The sequence below is a fragment of the Protopterus annectens genome, chromosome 10.part0, assembly GCF_019279795.1.
Source record: "Protopterus annectens isolate FY-2018-M chromosome 10.part0, PAN1.0, whole genome shotgun sequence".
In the NCBI taxonomy this organism is placed as follows: domain Eukaryota; kingdom Metazoa; phylum Chordata; order Ceratodontiformes; family Protopteridae; genus Protopterus; species Protopterus annectens.
The window spans coordinates 938,291,434-938,313,329 of NC_056744.1; the positions used below are offsets into that span (position 1 = coordinate 938,291,434).

The following is a 21,896-nucleotide window of genomic DNA, read 5'->3' on the forward strand; positions in this document are numbered from 1 at the left end:
GTGGTCCTAGCATCAAGGAACTCGAAAAAGCGACTACCTTCTGGATTTAAGTATATTTGCTTTTTTTTCACTGGAAATAGCTTCTGTTGCTTACTTTAAACTAGCCAGAACTGTTTTTTTTCTGATTACTGCATTTATTTTTAAATCTGCACTTAAAGTTACATTTAGTCAAATTTAATCGAAAGTTTGCTTGTTTGTTTGTTTAATTTAACTGTGGAGGAAGTGTGCTAGCCTGTGTAACTAATTTTTCACTGTCTCTGCATTTTCTGTGCATTTCTACAAAAAAAAACAAAAAAACAAAAAAATAATCCTTGTTTTCCCGCCTTTCTCGACTAGTTTAGACCAGTATACAGGCATTGCTGTATTCTGGGCTGTGGTGTAGTTCCTGTGTTGTCCATTACCTTACTTGGATAGAAGGAAGTTTCTTTGCTCACCAGTGGGAGTGGGGAGCCTTAAGCAGCCTACCTGTCCTTGGGGGAAGTGACCTCAGCACAAGAAGCTGTAGTAATTGGTTGTTTGGGACCATTCCTAGCTCTTTTGTAGTTCACTGCTTAAAATCCGCTTTGCGGTCATGCGCATAGCGCAGCCGTTAAACTTTTTCTGGCTCCGCCAAGTCTGCTCTTCAATTTTTCCCTTAGAACTGTTCTACTTGCAATCTAAACAGCCTATACTCTATCTGAAAAGCTCAGCACTTGCTCCTAAAGCATTTTTATACAGGTAAAGCACTCAAACAAAAGAAAGTACTTCATTCACCTAAATTCTGTTGAGTACACATCTCCCTATAGGTCCTTTCTGACTCAGTTACACAGCAATCTTTTTCACTATTTCTAGCATGTCGAAGGGTCAGTTGCTGGAGTCCTCTCCTGTTCAGCTGGTGAATCTGGGAATCTTGAGGCAATGTTACAATTGCCTCATGTACACAGACAACCCTCTCCTCCTCCCAACAAATACAAATATATGCGAGAGATGCAACTATATAGCCAAACTGGAGGCTGAGCTCTCTCAATTCAGTACTGGCAAGACCAGTCAGGAGGAGAAGGTAACCACGCACACCACAAACCCAGTTTCACATAGAACTATCACAACAGGAAACCAAACACATAAACACACAAAAACATACTCGGAGGCACTGATTAAAAATCTACCAAAACAACAGAGGCCTCCAAAGCAGACACCCAAGCAACCACCACCTCAAGACATAGCACATGCAACACATAGTTCACAAAGTCAGTGTGCTAAACAGTCACAGCCCTTAAGGCCAAACAACATGTCAGACACACTTGTAATAGGTGACTCCATAGTCAGACACACTGACGTCCCGCTCACCAGACTGAACAAGGAAAAGGTCACAGTAAGCTGCCTGTCGAGAGCTAGAATCCGCCACATAACACAAGCACTCAGGTCACTCCACAGCAAGTACAAATATGACTCAGTCATTGTACATGCCGGTGTGAACGACCTGAGACGTACCTCCCTGGACTACATGAAGAGAGACATAGAGGAGCTCTCTGATTATGTAGCCCAGGCCAGTATGATCCTGACCCTGAGCAGCATCTTACCCTCACCAAGAATGATGCCACAGTACAAAGACAAAATGATCAGTTTTAAGAATTGGCTTAATTACTGGTGTCATTCTAAGGGGATCCAATATCTGTCTGCTTGGGATGACATGCTTGACAAGCCACGCTGCTTTGCAAGGGATGGCTTGCACCTGTCACCCCTGGGCTTCCGGATATTGGCCAAGGCTCTTGCCACCCCCATAGTGCCTTTTTTAGGCAAGGCTCAAATGACAAACCTACCTCCCTAGAAAACACAAGTGGAAAAAACTAAGGGTAATGCTGCTCAATGCCAGAAGTCTAAACATCAAGATGCACGCCCTCGAAGCCCTCCTCAGTATGGAGAACATCGATGTCTGTGCAGTGACTGAAACCTGTTTCAGGGCTCCTGAGAGCACCCCAGCACTATCAGGTTTTACCTCATATCATGCTTTCCGGCCCCAAAACTTGGACCGAACCACAAAAGGAGGGGGAGTATCCATTTTCATCAAAGATACTCACACCTCCAGGTTAGTGGCAATGTACGAAGCATCGGAGACTATCCAGGTGCAACTAACCATTGGCAAAACTGCCTTACAGTTTGTAGCATGCTACAGACCACCCTCTCAAACTCAGGAACCCCACACAGCCTTCCTGAAGACACCGGAGAGTATGAATGTCTCTCCAAATACCATCATTTTGGGAGACTTCAACTACCCAAACATAGACTGGGAACATTACTCAAGCCCCAACACCCTAGCCCAAATGTTCCTAGAATTCATAAACTCAAATGCAATGGAACAACTAGTCACCATTCCCACAAGAGGAGACAATATACTAGACCTGATCATCACAAACATGGGGACAAAATGCTCCACACCGGAAGTATATCCCTCTTTGGTAAGATCAGACCATAAATTAATCTCACTGGAAATCCACATCCCGCCCCCACCCCCTGCACAAAAGACCACAGTGAAGAACTTCTCAAAAGCCAACTTCACACTTCTTAAGATTGAAGTGGTATCCTTCAAGGCCCCTGGGCCAGTGGAAACCACAACCCACACTGCTGAATCCTTTGCAAATGCCTTCTATGGGCACCTTCAAGAATGCATGGATCATGCAATCCCAAATAAAACCAAGACCCATTCCCCCAAAGGCAGGCGCCCGGTCTGGTGGACCCCAGCCATAAACAAACTTTACAACAGGAGGAGGAAGCTACTACATGACAGAGCAAAATCCCTAAAAGGGAAGGCATCTCTGATCAGTACTAGCAAAAAACTACGATCACTCATAAAATCATCCAAGGCCAACTTTGAGAGAAAAATCGCAAAAGACACTAAAGACAATCACAAGGCCTTCTTTAGCTATGTTAGAAACCTGGGAGGAAACTCCCAGATAAGCACAGAGTTAGTCCAAAATGACACAAAATACACTGAACCCACTGACATTGCCAACATTCTGGCAGACAGGTTCAGTGCAAATTTCTCCTCCCCCCCCAAAAGGAGAAATAACTATCCCAGCAGAGTGTAGCCTCCCTAACATCTCAGATGCCCAGGTGAGAGCCGCCCTCTCTAAAGCTAAAAACACAGCATCAATGGGACCGGATGGTGTCCCGGGCTGTGTGCTACATGAACTCCAAGAGGAACTAAACCCACACATAAGGCTGCTGTTTAATCTTAGCCTTACTAAAGGATACGTACCCAAAGAGTGGTGTGCGGCAACAGTGGTCCCACTTCACAAAGGCGGTGCTTCTACGGACCCTGGAAATTACCGCCCCATAAGCTTGACGAGCCTGGTCTGCAAAGCTATGGAGAGGATCATTATGGAACTCATAAACAAAGACATTGGGGACCTACAGACATTGGATCCTACCCAATTTGGCTTTGTCAAGGGCAGATCCTGCCTTTTGAACTTGGTCGACTTTTTTGAAACCGTCACTAAGGCCATTAATGAGGGTAAGGCAGTTCACACAGCCTACCTTGACCTTGCAAAAGCCTTTGACACAATACCCCACTCGGGCATCATAGACAAACTCACCAGCTTAAATGTAAACCCATATGTCACAAGATGGGTTGCAAACTGGCTCAAGGACAGAACCCACAGGGTCAGAGTTGCTGGAGCTATGTCAGACTCTAAGCCAGTCACAAGCGGTGTCCCACAGGGCTCAGTCCTGGGACCCCTCTTATTCGGCATTTATTTTTCCGAGGTACAGGCAAACATAGGAGGATTGTGGCTGACAAAGTTTGCAGATGACTGCAAACTGGGCGCCATAATTGATACTCCAGCAGACACAAACATCCTTCAGAGAGGCCTCATAGAAATGGATAATTGGTGCCAGAGCCATGGCCTTAAGCTGAACGCCAAAAAATGTAGAGTCATACCCTTTGGGAAAAACAAGGTACCGACAAATTACCACATAGGCGGTAATCCATTAAGTACGGAAGAGGTAATCAGGGACCTAGGGACCCAGGTTGACAGTAACCTCTCATTTGACACTCACATTGCCAAAGAGGTTAGGAAGACCTTCTATATTGCCCACCTTATCATGAAGGGTTTTCACATCTAGATCAAGAGAGGTCATTGTGCCCCTGTACTCTTCTCTTATCAGGCCAATGATTGAGTACAATGCCCCATTTGGGATGTATCTCACCCGACACCTGCAGCAGTTGGAAAGACCCCAAACGTTCCTCACCAAGAGGATAAGGGTCTTAAACATATGTCATATGCTGCCCGACTGAAAAAACTCCAGCTCTATTCAGTCGCATACTGCCTACTCAGAGGTGATCTGTGCCTGACGTACAAGGCCATGTCCAATCCTGAATTAATGGACATGCTCCACCTCAGAAAATCCAAATCCATCAGAGCCACGAGAACAAGTGACTTAAATCTCAACACAGAAATAAATAGGACATGCTGGAGGGACAGATTCATAACCCAGAGGCTCCCTACACTCTGGAACAGAATCCCAGTCCATGTTAGGCAGAGCCCCTCACTGACTCTATTCAAGAGAAATCTCGACGAGTGGATGGGAGATCGTAGGTTTACCCCGGGGGTCATCTCTGTGTCACTACTAGACAGAGGCATAGTAAACTAAACCCTAAAAGGGCGTAGTATTCTCATCCTAAGGGGTGGTGTAAGCCACATACACTCTGGCTAGGCTTATAAATGCCTTAGGGCAGACAGCCTAGTACGAACCTATGAACCTAAGACACAGGAAGATATGTGAAGACAGTATATTTCAGTTTTTTGTAATTGAACATATAAAGAATAACATCAGAGGGGGGCCATGGGAAGACGCCATAGGATATAGAGAATTATGGTGGCAGATCACATTGCAAGCAAATAAATCCCCAGGTCTGAATGAATATATTTCAATTTTACCTCTACTGAAATTAAAAGCAGCTAAAATATAATCCTGAGTGCAATAAATTATATGGTCAATAGATGGTGCTGTTTGATGGAAATATATGCTATTTGATTGTGAATTTTATGAATGTAAATATTTTTTTCAAACATGTACATAAAAATATATTTTAGCCCCTGCAATATGAATGGAATTGATTTTAAAGTGATAAATAGATATAATTTAAAGTCTTTTCGAGAAATGTGATATATTTATGTGATTAAATGAAATGTATTTTAATATTAATGAGCTTTTAATAGTAAACTGATTTGTTTATTTGAATTAATTGGTATTTTTTGATTGGAAAATGAAAATGAAGGAAGTATATAATGGATGCTAATAAATGATGTAAGAGATTATCTGATGAAGTCCAGCTATAGGACGAAAACGCCTTGATTTTGTAATTGCGTTAATAAATTGTGTTTTTGCACTTTGTTTTTAACTGTGGTGGAATCTATCGTGCTTGGTGACATTCTACAGAAAACTGCTGTTTTTTTCTTGGTTGCTGTTTGGCTTGGTTTTTGTTTTGCAAGTTTAAAGTATGTTTTCTATATCGATAAGATGGTCACTGATGCCAGCCCTAAGGGCAAACCACAGAAACAAAATCACATGGTAAAACCATATAAAGGAAAATTGTGACAAAAAGTAAGAAAAGTTAATTCCCAGGATGTTAGAGTCCTTGTCACTGAAAGAAACAAAACTTAGGCGCTGAATAAAATCCACCAAAGCCAAAGTTGAGGCTAAGATAGCTAACCAAGCCAAAGGCAGCATTTTTTAGTTATGTTCAAATTTCAAAAGCACAACACAGCAGTGCACTGAGCTGATTGTGAACAATGTTACCTACACTGAGGCTGAAGATGGAGCAACTCTACTGGCCAATAAATTTAGCTCTAACTTTCTTTTCGCTCCTGTCTGTCTGCTCTCAAGATTTACCTGAAACTGGCTTGTTTCCAAAACAAGACCAACTCCTAAAAGTGCTATCAAAAGCTAAACGTACTGCATCGATGGTTCCTGACAATATCACTGGATGCATCTTAAATAGCATGAAGCATGATTTAGTCACACACCTAACAACACTGTTCAGTCACAGCCTCCATACAGGTTTTAAACATACAGACCCATAGGTCTGACCAGCTTCATATGCCAAGCCATGGGAAGATTTACCATGGAACTAATCAATCAGGACATACGAAATGAATCTTCAAACACTGGACCCATCTCAGTTTGAATTTGACAAGGGCAGGTCATGTTTACTGAACCTGGTGTTTTTCTGAAAAGGTCACCAAAGCAATGGATGAAGGGAAAACAGTACACACCACATACCTTGACCTGGCTAAAGCTTTTGACACAATCTCTCACTTAGCCAAAAAAGAACAAATGTGGCAGAATGACCACAGAGCGCCTGGATGCAAAACAAGTCTTGTCAAAACTCAGCCAGTAGCAGCTGCCGTATCATGTACTTTACCTCCTCACAAAAACAGCAATATATTTTCCACAAAATAATGGACAAATATTGACCATCAAACAACCACTCTCAGTCCTCGGTCTGGGAATGTCCAAGTCTCAGAATGGTTGCTTGATACAACACATCACTCCATTTAGGAGCTTGAGACAGTATGGGCTGTTTATAAAAATGAAACTCCTAAATAAAGTCTACAGGAGGTGGTTAATGACCAAGCCTGGGGCTGTTTTGCTTCATGAAGCATCTTTTGTGATGGAACGTCTTTCATATCACACTTGGTAAGAATCAGTCATTAAACAGTCATCCAGTTGTAATTCCTTCTGCAGGACACGTCTGCGCCTTAAGAAAGTAAATTGCAGCATATAATACTTGAGGGAAAAAAACTCTAAGGCTAAAAATGAGCTAACTCAGAAATTTAAATAGCTCATAAAAACAAGTGTACCTCGTTACGAGGAATGTTCCTCATTTTGAGACTTAAAAACTCAATGTTTCTCACTGCTCTACACTGAAAGGCTCTGCCACACATTCAGTACTAAGAATTCTTCTAATACCCATGGTAAATAAAGCTAAATCACACTAATTCATCAAAAGAACATTGTGTAAGTATAAAGTAACACATTTTAACCATCACTTCCTAGGTGAAGCAAGTTAAGTGTTCCACATTAACAACTGAATAGGACACCAAAAGCTTAAAAAAAATCAATCAAGCTACCTAAATATATCCTCAAACAAATAAGTATGTATGCATAGATACATTATTACAAATGGCACATGCACAGATACTGTCAATGGTAAGTGGTTCATAAACTTTTCATAAGTCTGCCTCTATCCAAGTATTCAGCATCTTACCACTTCTGTCAAAATCCTATGCAAGCCTTTAGTCTACTGAAAGCAGTGGTAGAAAACGGTAAAAAACAAGGTATATACAAGAGATCATAAATGATACGTACAGGAAAAAAATGGTGCCATATAAATGCCCCATTTTCTCTGGCAAAGGTGAGTAGCCTTCATCAGACTGGCCTGAGACAACTAAGCAGAAACAATTTTTTAGTTTTTATTTTTTTCCAACACATGATCTTGCCCATTGTAGGTGACTCAGTCCATTCTCCATTACCCTTCATGACAGGTTTATTCCTGTAGTGGCAGTCTTAAATTAGAATTCTGCTAGGATTTTGGTAAATTGTAGACTGCTTTCTTCTATTCCTACTACTTCTGGGGATATTCCATGATATTATACCATCAGCCTGACTGACAGTTTCCTTCATGACCATATTTTCAAATCTTTTAAATTTTTTTCTTCATTAACATGGTATTAAAAACTACCAAGGCATCTGACATTAGCAAACTTGTTGAGCATGGTGCACACTTTGCACTTCTTAGTAAGGTGATGGGCAAAAATAAACAACCATCTAAGGCTGCATAACACAAAAAGAAATGGTTTGTAATTTGTGGAATGACATCAGCAATGTAAACTCTCAACTTAATAAAACAAAAAAATTATCATGGCATTTTATTAAAGTTAAGCAACTGTAAACAGGAGTGTTAGCTTAGATATCTCATGAACTCAAGCCCTGTAAGTTGATTCCATCAACGAAAAAAATATCTTAGTGTTACAAAAGTACTACTGAAGAGCATCCTCCACCTTTACTGTCAAGTGTCAACATCACTGTAAAGGGGTCCTACTCATAATGCTGGATAAGGCTTCCTACTTGGATCCCAAAACTGCATTTCTGTACTCTTCTAGGGTTGCAAACAAAATCTGTCACTCTATCATGCATTCATCCACAACCAACCACCACTACTATAACTCTTGCTAAGGGAAATTGTCTATCCATTCAAGACAGGCCACATATCAAAGGTCTAATTTTCAAGGAAAGGGCAACTGCAATACTTTTCCCACTTCCAAGATACTTCCTCTTCTTCTAATCAGTTTCTTGGTTGCCTTCACTTCAGTTCTACCGATTCTCTGTCGCTCTGTGCCTCAACACTGCCTTACGTCTAGCCAAACAAGTTGCATTTGCCCCACCTAAAACGCAGTGACTAACAACAAATGCCTCGTCTCCACATTATCACTATTCAAGTCTTCCCTTGGAGACTAACAAGCTGCAAGAGTCCACCTTATTACTCACTATTTTAAACTTTTAAACTCCTACTTCTTTTCCCTTAACATCTGCCAGTGTGCTTCTAGTAACCAACTAATTTTAACTGTATGACGACTATGCTATTTCTCTAAAATTTTCATTTCTTATAATCTACGTCAGTACCATTTTTGTTTTCTATCCTGACTATCCTTTTTTTAATTGTATTCTTGTTTAACATATCCATTTTAAGGCTGCTTTATTTGAATGTGTTATGAGATTTTGTCTACTTCCTTAGGTATTGTCTTTTAATATTAAAGCTCTTTTATGGTTTCAGTCTACACTACTGTAACTAGGAAATGGCTGGACAGAGGTTCTAGCAGTCCAGTCCACATGCAAGATATGACTGAATAAAATTCCACGTGTCTCAGGGGTTCACTCACTTGCTCAAAATAAATCACTGACGTACTGACCAAGCTTTGACAGTCTGATGAAAATGCCAAATTAGTACCAGTAAGTAAAATGTCAAAAACACGGTATCAAACCAAACTGAAGAAGGTACAGTTTTGTACACGTACCATAAATGCAGATGTTCGAGTGTATTCACTGTTGCAGTCATCACATTTGGGTTATCCCTGCCAGGGTAGCCCTCGGCCGGCCTGAATACCAGAGGCTTAGTATTTCTACGTCAGTTATTGTCGCTTCAGGACTGACGTCAGGGTCGTGAGTAGTATAAAGTAAAGCAGCCGACACCATTACATCAGTTTTTCTTGCACTAACCTGTCAGGAGCCCCCAAGTGGGAGTGAGGTACTGGTGGAAGAACTCCACCAGTAGAAAGTAAATACCAAAATGTCCCTTGTAAGGAAAGAAAAAAAAGAGGAGGGGGATGCAGGGAGGGAAACCAGGACTGCAACAGTGAATACACTCGAACATCTACATTTATGCTAAGTGTACACAACTGTACTATGTTCTTCATGTTTCACTGTTGCAGTCATCACATTTGGGGTGATTCCCAAAGCTGAGGAAAAGGGTGAGGGCAGTCAAGGAGACTAGGGGCTGGCTAGGATGCCCTGCAAGACTGCAGAGGCAAACCCGGCCCTGGATTTGGAGAAGATAGGCAGGTGGTAATGTTTGGTAAAGGTGTGAACAGATGTCCAGTTGGCAGCCTCCAGGATGTCCCTGGCGGGGACTCCTCTGAGGAAAGCTGCAGAGGTGGCGGCTGCTCTGGTGGAGTGAGTCCTGACCCCCTTGGGGGGAGGCTTTCTTTGTTGCTTGTAGCAGAAATGGATGCAGTGTGCTATCCATTTGGAAATGGTTTGTTTGGAGATGGCTTTGCCCTCTGCGCCTGCAGCAAAGCTAACCAGCAATTGATCAGACTTTCTGAAGGATTTAGTCCTGTCTAGATAGAATCTGAGCTATCTGTGCACATCTAGGGAGTGCAGGATCCTTTCCCCCTTGTTCTGTGGGTTAGGGAAAAAGGTGGGCAAATGAATGGATTGGTTGAGAGCCACATTGGACACCACTTTGGGCATGAAGGATGGGTTTGCCATTAGGTATACCTTGTCAGCATGGAAGATGATGAACTCCACAGCCATGAGTGCTTGCTGCTCAGAGATCCTTCTGGCTGAAGTGATGGCCAGAAGGAAAGCTGTTTTCCAGGAGAGAAATTTTAGCTCTGCTGAACATGCTGGTTCAAAGGGGGGGCAGGGTGAGCTTTTTCAACACAAAGTTAAGGTCCCAGGCTGGGGTTGGTGCTCTTCTTGGTAGCCTCAAGTTGCTAGCCCCTCTTAGGAATTGTTTGATCAGAGGGTGTGAGAAAAGGGGCTGCTCAGTGGGGGGAATGAGCAGAGATGGGAGAGGCATGAATTTTAATAGAGGAAAAAGAGACACCACTGTGTAGCAGGTCAGCTAAGTAATCCAGGATAAGAGGGAGGGTTATGCCATATTGGCTCCCTTAGCCTGAATCCAGGTGCAGAACCATTTCCATTTGTCAGCATAAGACTTTGCTAGGGCATCTGGCCTCATGTATAACATCTAGAACCTGTTTACTGAGGCTGGCAGATTGATTGGGGGTTAGGAAATAAGCCAAGCTGCAAAATTGAGGGTCTGCATAAATTCTCCTTCCCTCTGGGTCAGGAGGGTTGGAATCTGAGTGAGATGCCATGGTGGCAGTGGGGACAGGCTGCACAGCAGTGGGTACCACTGCTGGCAAGGCTAGTCTGGAGCAATAAGAATTGTCCTTGGTTTTTCCTCCTTTATTTTGAGCAGTACCCTGGGATTGAGAGGTAGTGGAGGAAAGGCAAAGACCGATAGATTGAACCAGGGGAAGGACAGGGTACCACTTTCCAAGCCATGCAGTGATGCTCCCTGGTGCAGAACTTGCTGAGCTGATGGTTGGTGTGGGAGGCAAAGAGGTCGACCTTCGGGGTGTCCCATTTCTAAGTTATTAGGGTGAACATTCTTTTATTGAGCTGCCACTCGTGTGGGTCCAGAAGATTTATGCTTAAGTGGTCTGCCAGAGTGTTTAGAGAACCTGGCAGGAATTGTGCCAACAAGTGGAGTTGCATGGCAGAGGCTGTGTGCTTAAGGGTCATGGCCAGCCTGCATAGAGGGTAGGAGTGAGTCCCTCCCTGCTTGTTGATACACCACATCACAGTGGTGTTTGTCTGCTTTGATCAGGAGAGCCCCTGGGGAGAGAAGGGGCTTGAAAGCTGTCAAGGCATGCTGGACAGCTATCATCTCTTTTTGGTTGATCTGCAGATGGATTTGCTGTGGGCTCGATTGGCCCTGTATGCACCTGCCATCCAGGTGTGCACCCCAGGCATAATCGGATGCGTCTGTGGTGAGGGTGTGGGCAGCAGGGGGTGGTGAGAAAGGTAGTCAGTCCCTTGTTGTGGGAGCATGCTGTTGCCCACCAAAGAAAATCATTTCAGAGACAAGCTATCATGGGTATGATGGTCTCCAGGTCTTGAGAGTGTTGACACCAAAGGTTTCTTATGTACCATTGAAATTTCCTCATATGCAGTCTGGCATATGGAATGAGTAGAATGCAAGACGCCATGAACCCCAGAGCTTTCTGGATTTTCCTTGCAGATAACTGGGGTCTGGTGGCTAGTTGAGAGAAGTAGGATGTCAGGAAAGTTTGCTTTTCTGGTGTAAGGAATGCTATCTGGGATGCTGTGTCCAGGCTTGCTCCAGGGAATATAATCCTTTGGGTGGGTACCTGTTTGGATTTCTTTTCATTGATTGTGTATGGGTGGGTACCTGTTTGGATTTCTTTTCATTGATTGTGTACCCTAGGGAGGTTAGTAGGGACTTTACAAAGGCCAGGTGCTTGGACAGCTTTTCCTGGCTGTGCGCCTGAATTAGGCAGTCATCTAACTATGGGTAAAATCTGGATATTCCTTTGTCTGCAAAAGGCAATGGTAGGAGCCAGACATTTTGTGAAAGCTCTGAGAGCAGTAGATAAGCCAAAGGGATGTGCAGAGGATCCTGCCCTGAAACGAAGATATTTCCTGCATGATTCCCTGATAAGAATGTGGTGATAGGCCTCTTTTACGTCTAGGGTGGCTAGCCAAGCATCCTTGGACAGCACGGGTAGCAGCTGCTGGAGGGTGAGCATTTTGAATTTTGTTATCACCAGGAAGGTGTTTAGAATGGATAGATCGAGGATGGGGCGCCAGGTGCCCTCTTTTCTGGGTACCAGAAAAAGTCTGGAGTAGAAACCTTGGCCTTTCTGTTCTGCAGGAATGTGCTCTATTGCCATCACAGAGAGCAGGGAAAGGACTTGCTTTTGAGCCTCTGCCCACTGGTTTGGAGGTAGATCTGGGACCCCTTTTGGAGTTGGAAGAGTGTGGAAAGAAAATTTGTATCCCTGGGACACTATATTGAGAACCCAGCAGTCGTTGGTAGTGGTGGCCCAGAAAGGAGAGTTTTCCTCCTAGGGGTAAGTGATGGTGGGCAGAAGGAGGGGGGTGGGGGAGGAGAGTCATTGGGAGTTCTTACCATGAGGGGGTGGCTTAGAACTCCCCGTTTTTGAAGTGGAGGAAGTCCACTGTTTAGATCTCTGCATTCCCTGTGGCTGCTGTCTGGGGGGGGGTCTGCTTCCACAAGGTCTGGGCTGAACTGACCTGGTGGGAGCAGGAAAGGGCCAGTGCTTGGAGGGGCAATGCCTGCTGAACCTGGGTGGCTGGACCTGTACGAAATTCTTAACTGACTGGATAGATTTTGCTTTTTCTTCCATCTTTTTTAAGATCTCTTCTGCCTTTGTGCCAAATAAGATGTCTTTGTGCAAGGGGCATCCAACAATTTAGATTTAACATGGTCTGGCAAGGACTGTTCCTTAAGCCATGCATGCCTTCTAAGGACAGAACCGGAGACTGTTACCCTGCAAGAAGCTTCTAGGGCATCAAAACCACAGTGCAAGGTGTGTTTAGTTACTTGACTTGCATAATGCATTAAACTCTTGTAACGCTTTAGATTCTGCACAAGCAGGAAAGGAAGACCTTTTTTGTTTGAGGAGTTCCAGGGTATGTTGCTGAAATTTTAGGATATGGAACTGGAAATTTTAGGATATGGAACTGGCAAATTTATTGCTCTGACAGCAAGAGTAGCAGAGATGTATACATTTTTACCCCCATCTGTCTAGTGCTCGGGAATCCCTATCTGAGGGGGTGGGATTCTTAGCAGAGACTGCTTTAATTCCTTTAGGCCGTTGAGAAATTACCTCAGGGTCAGCAGTAGGAGTTTTAAAAAGAAATTTGTGAGAGTCAGGGACTCTAATACCAGTCTGGTTTTCTGGGTGCAGGAGGGAGGATGTCAGGAGTCAAACTGGATTCCAGGAAAACATCCTCCACAACATCCAGGAATGGGGGAATGGCCAGGGGTCTGTGCTGTGGAAGATCTAAGAATTCCCCAAGTCTCTTTTTAGACTGAGGGTAGTCCTGATATTCCCATTGGAAATGCTCCCTTAAGGTATGAAGGGTTTCCACAAAGGAAAAGTCTTCTGGGGGACAGGCTGAAAGAATGGAGTCCTCTGCATCAGAATCCTCAGAAGGAGAGAGGGATTGCACGTCTTCATATTCAGATGCATCAGTCATCGGCCTCATGTTCAGACAAAACTACAGGGAACAAATCTCTTTCTTTTAAAAGGGGTAGCTTGGCTTCCCCTGATCAGCATAAGGTCTTCTGCCATTTTAAGCATTTGAGACTGAGGCAAGGAAGCAGGTGCCTGAGATTGGGTCGTCGGTTTCTTGGGTGTGGTTCGTACCCTGGGCCTAAGAAACTCTGTAGTTTTTGAAAGAATGGTAGACACGAAAGAGGTCGTCGGTTTGTGTCAAGAATCGGTAGTGCGAAGGACTTCCTCGGAAGCCGGTGCCTGTGCAGCAGCTACGGACCCATCCAAGGGAGAGAATTGCAGGATCCTTAGTCAAAGAAGAGTTCTGTGGCATACCGGACTCTGAAAGGGTCTCGGTAGCAGCCTGCGAATCCACAGAAGCGGGCATCAGGGGCTGCGAAATCACGTCACTGAGGACTGGAGAACTGACGACTAGCTTAACAAAAGCGTTGACGGTAGGTTTGGACCTGTGTGGTCTGTCTCTGTCTTTATCTTTACGTTTTTTCAAAAGATCTGCTGTCAGATGGCTTACCGAAGCCATATCAGAATTCAAGGACTGTAAGCGAAAATATCTAAGGGCCCAAATGCGTGTAGTTCTGGCGTTGAACAAAGCAAAAGCGACAGCAGGGGACGCCGTGGTCTGGGCCAAAGCAAGTGATGCAGTAAGAATGAAAGTCTCGGTGTGGTATTTGCTTTCCACAGGCGAGACAATTGTTAACTTTTTCTGACATCGGTTAGTGCAAGAAAAAAGGATCCCCAATGGGGTACTTAGTTCAGAAGACTTCAGCTTCAATTGGGAAGACGAAACTCAGGTAGCAGCCGACCGGCACTCATGCGAACTGCTTCTGCTTCAGGCTCCGTGGCAAGAAAGACTGACGTAATGGCATCAGCTGCCTTACTTTATACTACTAACGACTTGACGTCAGTCCTAAAGCGACAGCAACCAACACAGAAATACTAAGCCTCTGGTATTCGGGCCAGCTGAGGGCTACACTGGCAGGGATAACCCAAATGTGATGACTGCAACAGTGAAACACAAAGAACATCTAGTAAAATCAACAGGTAAAAAACAGATTTATATTGCAGTGTTGAGCAATCAGCACCAAAGGTACACCAGTGGAGGATGCATGTTAAATGAACCTGTGGTATGCACTGATGGTAAAAACAGGTCAACTGTTAGTGGAGAAAGATAATGCCTTAGAGTCTATAATCCTAAAATAATTCTCATAGAATTAAGCCACAAGAAGCTATCAAATGTGCAACAAACGGAAGGATGGGCTACATTTGAACTTTTGCATCAAGACACAAACTAGAAATGGTGTAAATGTAACAAATGCAGCATTACATTGGAATGAAAGTACAAAGTAAACACTTACCTTTACTGGCTTTCAATATACTTTCCCTAAATATCAATTTATCCATATAACAAGAATTTACTTAAAACCAGAAACAAATTATAAGCACACTGCTGAAGTGACACCCTGACCCCATGTGAAAATTTGGGAAAAGGGGTTGTGAATGGACTTCTGTACTAGCATGCCAACCTCTACAGATTTTCATTATACTGGCAGACTTAAAACCGTGGTTAAATAGGTTAGAGCAGGCCACAGTTATGAGAATGCATGTGCTATCCATGAATGACCCTACCATTTTCAACCTTCTGTACCTCCAACAGACAAATCAAGGGCCTAAATCTCCATCAAAGAACTAATGAGACACAGAAGAATGACAGATTTATATGCAAATGTAACCCCAGCATTCGGGCTAAACATCCACTGCATGTCAGAGTAGCACCCCTGCCACATTTAAATTTACTTCTATAATAAATTTACTTCATGTAACTCTTGTGCAGCTCTCCTTAAAGTGATTTTCAAATCCTTCTACATATATCACAGCATTTAATAAGTCATCTGCCGCTATGTATTTTCCTGCTTGCCCTTCCTTACTTTTTTTGGACAGTTTTTTTTTTTTTTTTTTTAAATAAAAAGCTTTGTAAATTTTTCATTAAACCACAGCCCCAAAAGTTTAGTTTCCCCAGTTGTGTTGTTACCATAAAATGAGCTATGTCCCTAGACTTTAATGGGAAACCTTCATGCATGTGCAATGGTGTGTCCATTAGTGTCTATAGATGCAACAGAGATTTTTTCCAATGCCTATGTCACTGAGGTTAAAGTTCTTCATTTTTCCTCAGTAAAACCAGTACAAGGAAACCACATTTTTATATATAAATGAGAAGGAGAAAATGTTTCTTGATGGGAGAAACTGCTGTTTGCGAGCTTATGCACTGCATGCTGTAGTGCTAAGGCACATTTCAGAACACTGGCAAATCACATTAAGGCAGGAGGCAACTACTGAATCACGGACTCATTTTGCTAGGCACTTAATAGTCTGAAGACTGATTGCCTAGTATCAACCTATGAACTTAATCATTATAAGAAGCAAAGCAAATATGTACCAAGAAACTCGTGCATTACAAAATGTTGATATTATGTAGCAATACATTTAGACACTCAAATGCCATCTATCTTGAATATTAAACATACTTACTTTTGTCCCCTCTTCTGCCCAAAACTTGCCAGCATTAAATAAAATAATATTCAGATGAAAAACATAGATCTTTCTCTAAACTGAATATGTTTAGTCAATTGATATATGCATTCTTATTCAGGGCAAACAATGAAAGCAATTAAATAAAACATGAAAAACAGAACAAACAAACCTGGAAACTCACCAGGAAATGGTCAGGCACCTGCTTCCTTGCCTCAGTCTCAAATGCTTAAAATGGCAGAAGACCTTATCATGCTGATCAGGGGAAGCCAAGCTACGCCTTTTAAAAGAAACAGATTTGTTCCCTGTAGAGTTTACAGATCCTGAGTTTTATGCTTCCATCCAGGAATCTGTTTATACTGTTGAAAATCAATGTAACTACATTTGTCTGGAAAAATACAGTAACATTTATGACTTGAGTGATGGCCATCATAGTGAACCTCCTAAAAATCTTCCAAGTGCCTAAGTCTGCATCTTATAAAAGAACAGAAAGTACTGCACTTGCTAATTCAATGCATCAGACGGTTCTGTCATTTAGCTGTAGTGCATAACTACATAAACATGAATCTAGTAACTACATGTGGAGATCTTTCAGAATTGTGTTCTCTACTTAGTGCCTTATGTGCATAATAGTGATTATGATACTATAACTTGAAGAAAAAAGTTATGTACTCACAATAACGTTCCATCTGAGTAGTTGTACTTCATTTGTCTTCAACCTGTAGGTTACGGATCCATATCGGATCCGAGCCAGCAACTTTTGCTAGCATCAGCTCCGAGCTCAAAATTCCTCCCCTTACCCATAATACACCTCCACTGCCTTCCATCCCCAGATCGAGTTTACAAAATCTTATACTGAGAACCCGACCTGAAAAATTTACTTGTGACCTATACTGCAGCCCGTAGGCTGATCACATGCCAAGGTCTGGTGGAAGGAGGGAGGGTTGGTTGAAGACAAATGAAGAACAAGTACTCAGATGGAATGTTATGGTGAGTACACAACCTCTTTATCTGAAGTAGTTTACTTCATTTGGTCTTCAACCTGTAGGACAGAGTCCCCAACTACTAAACTCCTGGGAGGCCCTCATGGAAGGATATTTCGGAGCACAGCAGAACCAAAGGATGCCCTCCTTCTGGAAGTCAAATCCAATTTGTAATGAGAAATAAACGTATGAGATGAGGACCAAGTAGCTGCAGAACAAATATCATCCAAAGACACACTAGACCAAAAGGTCGCAGACGTGGCCATGGACCTAGTGGAATGAGCTTTCACCTGACCTGGAGGAGACATGCCTCTGTCCTTATAGACCTGCAGGATGCATGAAGAAATCCATCTAGCTATAGTGACCTTGGAGATAGGTTTCCCCAAAAAGGGTTTATAGAAGGATGCAAACAATTGATCAGATTTACGGAAATTTTTTGTCCTGTACAAATAAAATCGTAACTGTCTACGAACATCCAACATGTGGAGTTTGTATTCCATCTTGTTAGTAAAATTAGGAAAATAACATAGGCAAATTGATGGTCTGATTGATATTGACTGGTGATGCCACCTTAGGAAGAAAGGATGGATTGGTTTGAAGGGAAACCCTATCTTTGTGAAAAATCATACAAGGAATTTTGATGGAAAAGGCCTGTAATTCTGAAACCCTTTTTGCAGAGGTAATAGCCACCAGAAAGACTGGTTTTCCAAGATAAAAATTTCAGATCTGCAGTTGCGGCAGGCTTGAAAGGCGGAGCGACCAAAGCTTGAAGAACCATAGTAAGGTCCCATGGGGGAACAGGATCTTAGACCGGGGGGGGTGTAACAAAAAGGTACCTTTGATAAAAGGCTTTACACAGTCTGGAAGAGACTAGAGAGGCAGAATTCTCACTCACATGAAAATGAGAGATGGCAGCCAACTGAACTTTAACAGTAGAAGAACTACCGCCGTGTTGAAAAATATCAACTAGAAAATCAAGAATGGCGGAAATAGGAGCTGTGAAAGGTTCTAAACTCCTTTAGGAGGCCCAAAAGGAAAAACGTTTCCACTTGCTGCGATAAACCATCCAGGTTGAAGACTTATGAGCAGCCACCAAAATAGATTTAACTGAGGAGGATAGTCCAGGAGTCCTAGCAATCATGGGAACTGGAGCAGCCATGCTGTGAGCTTCAGGCTGTCCAGATTTGGATGAGGCACCCCCAAAGGGTGTTTTAATTTTTTTTGAATGGGATCTAGGATCCAAGGTGGAGGCAGAATATGTGAAACCATACCTGGCAAGGCCAGAACGGGGCAATGAGGATCACTTTGCTCCCCACTCGAAGAGCTTTCTGTAGAAATCTCGGAATGAGAGGTACTGGCGGGTAAGCATACAGAAGAATGGGAAGCCAAGCATGAACTACAGAATCTCTGGGGTCTCTACTGGCAGGGGGTTCAGAGCGAAAAAACCTGCTGCACTTCGCGTTGGAAGGAGATGCGAAGAGATCATAGCAAGGTTGACCCCACTAGCTGAAGATCTGTTCCGCTACTGACAGATTCAGAGACCACTCTTAAGGCATCAGAATGGTCCGATTTCGCCTGTCCGCTAGGATGTTGGACCGTCCCAGAATGTGCATTGCGATAAGAAAGCAACTGGTGGAGATCACCCATTCCCACACTCTCATGGCCTTGTGACAAAGGGGATAAGATCTGGTCCCTCCCTGTTTGTTGATATACCAGACCACTGACATGTTGTCTGACTGAATAGCAATCGTCCCTAGAGGAAGAAAGGCATGAAGGGCCTGCAACGCTAGAAGGACCACCCTCATCTCCAGGACATTTATATGCAAGCTGGTCTCTATGGGGGACAACAGGCCTTGGACTGTCCTGCCCGAACAATGCACCCCCACCCGAGTTGGGAGGCATCCGTGGTCACTGTGGTTTGGGCCGGGACTGGAAAAAAGGGTCGTCCATCCAAAATGTGTGGAGAGCTCATCCACCATATGAGGGACGACTGACAGACTTGACTGAGTTGAAATGGATATGTCAATGGCAGTTCCAACACAGACCATTGTACAGCTAGAGTCCACTGTAGAATTCTCATGTGTAACCGAGCACACGGGAGAAGAGTCATGGTTGCCACCATCATGCCTAGGGCCCTCAACACAGATTCTGCCATTGGAAGATGAGAATGGTAGAACAGGGAGACATGCATCCTCAGGTTTTGAACTCTCTCTGAGGTCAGGAATATTTTGCACTGAAGAGTTTCTATCCTGGCACCAATGTAGTCTATCACCTGTACAGGATCTAGGATATATTTGGATGCACTGATTGTGATCCCCAAATGCAGGGCAAGAGTCAGGAAATAATCCCTGGTTTGAGAAAGTAGACACCTGGTGGGAGCAGTGAGGAGCCAGTCGTCCAGGTATGGATAGACCTGAATCCCCTGAAGCCTCAGGTGAGCCGATACCACCGCCATCACTTTGGTAAACACCCTGGGGGCTGTGGTGAGACCAAAGGGTAGAGCTTAAAATTGGTAATGACGGACTCCTAGCCAGAAGAGGAGGAACCTCCTGGAGCTTCTGTGCATTTTTATGCGATAGTAAGCATCCTGGAGGTCTAATGAGCACATCAGTCACTCTTGCAGGTACGGCATGATGGACTGTAATGTGACCATCTGGAACTTCTGTTTGGCAACTGACAAATTCAGGGTAGAGAGGTCCAGAATAGGCCTCAAGTTCCCCATTTTCTTTGGCACCAAAAAGAACCTGGAGTAGAAGCCCAATCTGGGCTGATCTGGGGGGACGGTTTTGATGGATTGTTTTTCTAGCAGCTTGGAAATTTCCTGTGCTGCTGCCTCCCTTTGCTTGGGTGGTACATCCGGGAGGTGTCTGGGAGGTTTGGGGGAACCCACGAAGGGGATAGAATATCCTCTGGATATGATTTGAAGCACCCAGCGGTCAGTTGTTTTGGACTCCCATGCCATTGGGTGCACGGACAATCATCCCCAGACTGCCTCCAGAGTACAGCAGTCGGGCAACCCCTCAGGGTTGCTGCCCAGGTCTGTTCGAGAGAGGCTCTTGAGACCCAAAGTTCCGTGGACCCCCTCTGCCTCTGGGCCGGTGTCCATTCTGTCCCCCTCTGCCTTTGGGGGAAGAAGAGCCCTGAGTGTCCCGGGAATAGTGTGACTTCCGGAACCACATCTTCTTTTGCTCTCTCTGGGTCCAAGAAAAGGACCTTTGAGGGTTAGAGAAGTGGATCCTGACGGCAGACAGTGTTCTTCCCGTCCTTCTCACTCTGGACTAATGTCTGGACTAATGTCTCCTTGACGGTCTTACCAAAGAGTGTAGAGCCATCATAAGTGGCATTGGCAAAAGACACCTTGAAGGGTTTGGAAAATTGACATAACCTGAGCCAGGTGTTGCACCTTATGGACACGCTGGACCCAGCCACCCTAGCCGCTCCTTCCGTAGCATGGTAGAGGAGTCACACGGATGTGTTAGATACTGCTTTTAAAGTGGCCATCCTCGCAGAGAACGAAGCCTTGTCCTCCTGCGACACGGACTTGGGGGGGGGGGGGGACTCCTCCAGCTCCTTTACCAGGTAGCGTTGGGAGTCTGGTGACATAGACCAAGTAGTTCAGCACCCTAATCGAAAAGGTAGCTGAAGCATACACCCTCTTCCCTAGGTGGTCCATCATCTGTGGCTCTCGGTCAGGAGGATGGACTGAGAAACTCTCCTGAGCAAGTTCCTTCTTAGTGGCTGCTGCTACCACTATGGCATCTACAGGGCAGCCCTTAGTCCAAGCTGGCCTATCTATTGGGGGCTTAGGATCTTGTCAGGTCATTTTGGTATAGGTTCCATGGTGTCAGGTTCCTTCCATGCCCGCGAGGTGACCAGATCCACCAAAGGATCCGCAGGAGGGGATACCCAGGAAGTAGACGGGCCCGTGCCGAAAGCCTCCAGGAACACAGACTCATCAGAAGAAGATTGGGGGCAGACTAACCTCCCTGCTGGCGCAGGATCTCCATGATGTCTCCAGAAGAGACATCCTCGGGAGGTGACCTTGGGGAACCCTCTCCATCGTCTAAGTCTGTGTCCTCAGTGAGGGACTCGGGGGGAGTCCAAGTGCCTCCTCTTGCACATTCGTTTGCGAGGCACATCTCTGGTGGGGCTCTCCGGGGGAGGGGCACTCACAAGCCATTTGTTCTTCGGGGGGAACCATCTGGGGCTCTTCGAGCATGGGCTGTCCCTCTGGTAAAACAATGGGGACCACAGACAGAGCCGAGGGGGTCTGGGAGGAGTCCGAGGGGGCAGTCAAGGGTCTCACTCCGACAGAGAGAACCCTTTCTACCATGTCATATGCCAAAGGAGAGCAAACCTCCTGAGAAACTAATGAGGAGGCCAGTCTCCCCAGATCCGAGAGAATCGGAGCCGGGCCCGAGGTGGATGGAGCTCCGCGGGAGGGAACCTGGCCTGACAAAGTCAGAGCCGATGAAAAAGATTCCACTCCCTCGGATCTGACACCCAAGCTCTGGCTCCGAGAGCGGCTCGGATCCAAGCTGGTTGGAACCGAAATGCTCCAGGCAACTGTTGGAGTCATAGAAGCAGGTACCGTTGGCACCGACCCCCTGACCTAAGCCAATCTCAAATCAGAGTACTCCGAACCCGAAAGTCAGCTCGGAGAAGGAGATATGGGTTGAAAGGAAGGAAGCGAGCTCCCCCTCACGAGGGAGGGGGGGTTGGCAAGACCCTCATCTGGATCTGTGTACGGATAAATCGCCTCATCATCTTA

General features: G+C 44.5%; 1 protein-coding gene across 1 annotated transcript in view; it reads right to left on the bottom strand.

Moving 5' to 3' along the window:
* SH3GLB1 (SH3 domain containing GRB2 like, endophilin B1) overlaps positions 1–21,896 on the bottom strand; it is a gene marked incomplete in the record, with an annotated part of 1,384,102 nt that overhangs the window by 377,064 nt on the left and 985,142 nt on the right. Inside the window, 1 exon segment of the mRNA XM_044085714.1 lies at positions 16,143–16,166. Coding sequence (XP_043941649.1) covers positions 16,143–16,166 — 24 coding nt within the window.